Source organism: Euphorbia lathyris, chromosome 4 (assembly GCF_963576675.1).
Source record: "Euphorbia lathyris chromosome 4, ddEupLath1.1, whole genome shotgun sequence".
NCBI lineage: Eukaryota > Viridiplantae > Streptophyta > Magnoliopsida > Malpighiales > Euphorbiaceae > Euphorbia > Euphorbia lathyris.
The window spans coordinates 52,756,077-52,762,076 of NC_088913.1; the positions used below are offsets into that span (position 1 = coordinate 52,756,077).

Sequence of the window (6,000 nt, forward strand, 5' to 3'; positions counted from 1 at the left end):
ATATTATTAAATTTATTAGAACCATTATTATTATTATAAGTTCATTAATGTCCAATATTATCATGAAAATTATTTTAAAGTCTAATATCATCATTATTGTTAAGTTCGGTTAAGTTCGGTAGCATTCAGTTAAGTTCAGCAGCATTCAGTTAAGTTCAGTATTCAGTTAAATTCAGTTCAGTATTCAGCAGTATTCAGTTCAGTTCAATTCAGTTCAATTTAGTTCAGTTCAATTCTGTTCAGTTCAATTCAATTCAGTTCAATTCAGTTCAGTTCAGTTCAGTTCAGTTCAGTTTTTTTCAGCGATAAAGAACAGAGCCGAATTCCTTATTACCAAAAACGCAGCAATCCATTCTCGGACAGTGATTTTACAAAAGCTTCGCAATTATAGTATGCTCGTTAATCATGTAATTCCTTACGTTCCCATCCTGTAAACAGAGATTACATGGCTCAATATTTGGAACATCGATTCATTCTCCAAATTATAAATCGAACGCAATGGACAAAACATGAAGAGAAGGGAAGAAATAAAAACCTGAGTTTGAACACGAATGTTGAGTTTCTGAATCTTTGGATCCATTGTTCGCGATTCCATGAAAGCCAAACTTTTTAGATAGAAAACAAAGAGAGAAGAGGATATATAACCAGGAAATTGAGAGTCTGTCAAATTAAATTAAATTCAAAGGCAAAGAAGGAAAGTCAAGGAAATTTCCAGATCTGGAAATTTCAGAATTTGAAAAAAAAAAAATAGAAGAAAAGAAGAAGAAGAGAGATAGGAAGAAGAAGAATAAAAGAACCATGGAAGAAGAAGAAGAAAAAGGAGGAGAGAGAAGGAAGAGAGAGAGAAAGAAAAATAAAAAAATAAAAAAAAAAAAATTTTTCCCGTTTTACCCTTTGACACGTCAGCTAATTTAATGGTGTTAAGTCATTTTCCGTTTTTCGGGTAACGGCGCATAACACAGTCTTTTTTTTTTTTTGTAAAAACAAACCACAGGGTTTTTTTTTTAATAACATGAAACCACATGGGTTGTTTTTGGAATTTACCCTATTTTTTTTTATTTCACAATTTCATTTTATACCCATTCTATGTTCATCATTATGGTTATGGAGTTGTTCAGTGTTTGTATGATGTTGGATATCATATTTGAATGGGGTTAAGGTGCAAAAATACCCTAAGAGCAATTTTATCCCTAACGTCTAGAATGGTGCAATTTTACCCCTAATGTTTGTAGCCAAGAGCAATTTTACACCTAACGTTGATAAATTGGATCAATTTCAGACACTATTATAAAATATAGTCATTTTTTTCTTTATTTTGCACCAATTGCATATCAATTTGTTCTAAAAAAAGGATATAATGTTTTTTTGTAATTTAATAATAAAATTAAAGGTTAATATTTATAAATTCGGTGAATTTTTTGAATTTTTTTTTCTAATTCATACAAAAGACAATATTTTTTTCATATCCCAATATATGTTTATGATTTGTTACTGATAAAATAACGAATGTGTGAAGTGTAGATGACAAGATTCATGACCGAGAAAGTTTGATGAATTATTTCTGAAATTGACCTAATTTATCAACGTTAGGGGTAAAATTGCTCATGTCCCAAAATGTTAGGGGTATTTTTGCACCTTAACTCTATTTGAATGGGTTAGTTTCTTCTCACTTTCATATATATATATATATTATTCCTTTGCTGTGTCTGAAACTAATCTTTTTCTCTTTTACTTACAGCTCCAAACTCAGAACAATGTACCCCAACGCTATATCAATTATCTTCTCTTTTTATGTATAGATTCAAGTGACCTAATATGTTCTTTTTTTATGTATAAATTCAAATAATCTATTTTGTTTAACTTTTATTTCTAAGATTATTTTATTTAACTCTTTATTAACTCTAGCATTAATTTGTTCTATATTTTATGTTATATTTTTATTTTTCCAAATCAAATCCTACACTTATTTTTTCAAATGTTGTGGTCATATATGTTCTTTTCATTATATTGTACTCATAGCAAATCTGCTTCTTCGACAGGAACAAAGATCCCAAAGAAGGCTTACCCTGTGGAAGAGTTTAATTATCCCGAAGATTCATTTTTTTTTTTTTGAACTGATCCCGAAGATTCATTTCTTTCTTATATATTTTAGCCAGTGAGATGGAGAAATGCTCACGATTTGTACTAGAAATAGTTGTGGTTATTTGCTTTCCAAATCATTATATACCTTGGAATCAATATGCATATTGAGTAGTTAGATGAACTTTTTGTATCAGATTTAATTTTTCAATAAATTTGCTTGGAAGGTTCAATACATTTCGTTTAAATCTTCTGTAACTTAGTGATAAAAAATTAACTTTTTGTATCAGATTAATTTTTCAATAAATTAACAATTATCTATGTATGGTATAATCGAATCAAAGCAATTAAAATATGTTGAACTGCCTCAATTGTTTGATAAAATTATTTTGAAAGTTCAATATGCCAAACAAGTCTGTTCAAATTTTTTGTAACTTAGGGACACATTATTTTCATTAGAAATGTTATGGATAAATTTACAATATTCTGTAAATTATAATTAAATGTACTTTCCTAAAAACTATCAACCTCATCATTATTTTTTACGAACTTAAATTATAAAAGGATAACCGAATTCAACTTTTAACGTTTTAAAAAAAGTGTTTTTGTGACTACATATATGAATATCGCACTAAATATTTCTGACAGTTTGATAAAAAAAATTGTAATTATCTCTTATGTAACAAACTTATTTGTTAGCATTTGAATAATATTTTTGCGATTTTGTTAATGATATATTAAATATCTTATATATAATGGATGTCTGGAAGGTTTGAAATGAAAGTTAACTAATAGTCACACCATTATTATATTTTTTTCGATACCGTAGAGTTAAAATTGATCTTACTTGAAAATGTCAAGGATTAAAGTGTTTCTAAAAAATTCACTTTTAGTTATGTGCGACCAAAAATGTGAAAAAAATAAGATTCAATTGATAAGGATAATATATAATAAGATACACCTTACTCGAAGCAAAGTGAGGGTATCCTTCTATTTTTGAACAATTTTATTACAGTTCGATGTTTTCATACACTTCTATAAGTACCAAAGTAGATAATAATATAAACAAAACCCCAGTTACATATGGTATTAGGATTTACAGATAGAATCACCATCTAATTGGTTCTTTGTTGCCTCCAACTGATCAACCACCTAAATTCCTCCAAAAAATATATTTACGATACAATTAATGATATTACATTCTCTTGGTCAATGAGGACCGATGATGATATCGGGAAGGAAATAGGCAAATAACATGAGGATGATGACAAGAGAAGTATCTTTGTGATTAGGAGGCAAAAGATTTCATCTATGGATTCTCGCTCTTTTAGATTCGTCATTCTTGATGTGGACGAAGAGAGTCAGAGAAATGGTGAATATGCAGTTTGATTAACGGAAGCGTGGAGAGATATATAAGCGACATTATATAGTGTGAGAGTTTTAAGGTTGAATATGAGTCATTTAATGATTGTTGTACGATATTTCAATTATCATGAAGTTTTTTTTGTCATATTATTTAATTATTTTCTTAGTTATTTTCTTCCGGAAGCAAAGCGAATGTATCTTTCTATAGTTTGTTAAGAAAGACAAAATGATCTTCTAACGGTGGCAATAAGGAGGACAAGGGAAGCAACTGCCCGTCCGCCACTACATATACTGATTAAGGACTATGATGTAATTATATAAAGAGGAATCATGAAAATTGATGTAACCGGTCTATTCATTGTTTGCAGAAAGCAAAGGAAGAGGGTGGAGAAGATTCATACCATTATTATTTCATTTGGTTAAAAACCCTATTATTATTACTATTAGTAGATGAATTGAAAATGAAAATGAAGGTTAATGATTGACACGTTTACAACAGGTCGCTTTCCAATAAAAGGATGCCACGTGGTGCGAGACTTATATTCTAGTAGAATCCACTCGGTTGATTGTTTGTTTTGTACAGTAGGGCTCGCTCGACAGGCGCCTTCTACTTGTAATTTCTTTGTAATCTCCGCCACTCTGCTCTGCCCATTTCAAACCATTTTAATTTGTAAGATCTATTCTTCCTTCTCATCTTCTATTCTAATCGTATTCTTTGTTTATGTTTCAACTATTTTATTCTTTGTATTTTCTATCTCAACTAATTTGTTTGCCTTTATAATTGATTTACCTATTTCTTCAATCCAACCTCTGACTGTTTTGAGTTGCAAGAATTCGAAGATAGGAGACAATTTTTTAAATATCAACTGTATTTCAATTTTTTTAAGGATCATAATGCTCTCTTGTTTTTGGGGAAAAGTATTAAGACATGATAACATTGCAGTAAGTAGCATCAGGAGTATTTGTGCTTATTGGGATAAGGTCTAAATTTGTACTGGCATTTTTTGTTTGGGAAGTGAAATTGTTGAATTGTTCAGTGGAGCCTTTGACTGCACTTGCCCAAAAATTATGCGGGGGCAAATTTAGACTCCAATTTGTATTTGGTAATACTGTGTTTGATTAGCATTTCGAAGTCTGGATTAAACATAATTGGATGTTCGTTCTGTATTAGTGGCTGATAGACTTTTGCATACTGATGCAACTTTTCTTTTTCTTCTTACAATGAGGTTTTAGTGCAGGGATGAGGTCTAAATTTTCCCCGGGTGAGAACAGTTTTCAAAATGTAATGGTGTAATGTTGATTCCATGGTAGAATGCTAGTCCAGTTTTTCCTTTTTGAGAAATTGAGCTGAGTTTCTACTATGGGATAAACATTGCACCATTTTGACAACTAAGGGTTAAATTGATCTTCCCAACAATAACTTCACTACACCTTGTCCCTTTTAAGTCATATAACACACACTGAACCCTTGTGATCAAAGAAAATTGAATCTAATTGTGATTATGTTTGGATTGATTTTATCCTGGTTTTGTTCATTTGGTTCAGGTGATAAAATGTCAACCATGATGCTCCCCACATCATGCATGATGAAATGTGCATCCCCAGGCAGATCATGTGCCTTAATCAAGAGACCGATTTCTCTACATTCTGTAAAAAATGTCTCGAAAACGTTCGGCTTGAAGTTATCCACTTTCAGAGTTTCTGCAATGTCAAAAGTATACAAGGTGAAACTGATTGGCCCGAATGGTGAAGAGAACGAATTTGATGCCCCCGATGATACTTACATTCTGGACTCAGCTGAAAATGCTGGAGTGGAGCTGCCTTATTCATGTAGGGCAGGCGCATGTTCTACTTGTGCTGGGCAGCTGATCTCTGGATCCGTTGATCAATCAGACGGATCATTCCTCAACGAGGAGCAGATGGAGAAGCAATATGTGCTTACTTGTGTCTCGTATCCAACGTCAGACTGTGTTATACACACCCACAAGGAAAGTGATCTCTACTGAATGAGTCATATTCATGGAGACTGGAGAGAACATGCTTGTTATTTCTTGATGAGCTGAAAATGAATCTGCATATATACAATCTAGATTCACATTATGTTTAGTTGTTTACATTTGAGTTCATTTTCATCCATTGGTTAACTGTTTGTACTAGTTCTTATTATGGAACATGAATATCATTGATGATCTGTATTCTTGTGTAGTCGTTAAAACTTCCTTCTCGATGATTCAATATCTTCAAATTTGTGCATAAACATTTGGATCAATTACTTGAGAATGACACCGTGTTAGATGAAATTGAAGCTATGACGTGGGTAAATGAAAATGAATGTAATACATTCCTATAATGTTTCATTTCAATAATATTACTAACGCTCATTTTGTCTCGAGTTAATAACGGCAAATTATTAGAAGCATCCGGTTTTTCATGTCAATTGGAGGACATTCCATACATATTTTGACACGTGTAAGATGGACTCATACATATTATAAGAGGTCCCACTATTTTAATTATTATGTGGGGTCAAAATACACATGTCCAAATGTGAATTGG

The 6,000-nt window shown here is 31.4% G+C and overlaps 1 protein-coding gene across 1 annotated transcript; it reads left to right on the forward strand.

Annotated features, from left to right (window-relative positions):
• The first annotated feature begins 3,906 nt into the window (after nucleotides 1–3,906).
• On the forward strand, nucleotides 3,907–5,649 carry LOC136227899 (ferredoxin-3, chloroplastic-like). The gene is made up of 2 exons (XM_066016696.1): nucleotides 3,907–4,114; nucleotides 4,990–5,649. Exons 1-2 carry the CDS (start codon nucleotides 3,922–3,924, stop codon nucleotides 5,448–5,450), a joined length of 654 nt encoding a protein of 217 aa, XP_065872768.1. The 5' UTR covers nucleotides 3,907–3,921; the 3' UTR covers nucleotides 5,451–5,649.
• Nucleotides 5,650–6,000: the final 351 nt, after the last annotated feature.

Bases quoted from the DNA above. Each gene is read 5' to 3' on its own strand.
- LOC136227899 (XM_066016696.1), top strand. From the start codon at position 3,922: ATGATTGACACGTTTACAACAGGTCGCTTTCCAATAAAAGGATGCCAC. The intron at 4,115-4,989 runs GTAAGATCTATT...CATTTGGTTCAG, and splicing joins ATTTCAAACCATTTTAATTT to GTGATAAAATGTCAACCATG.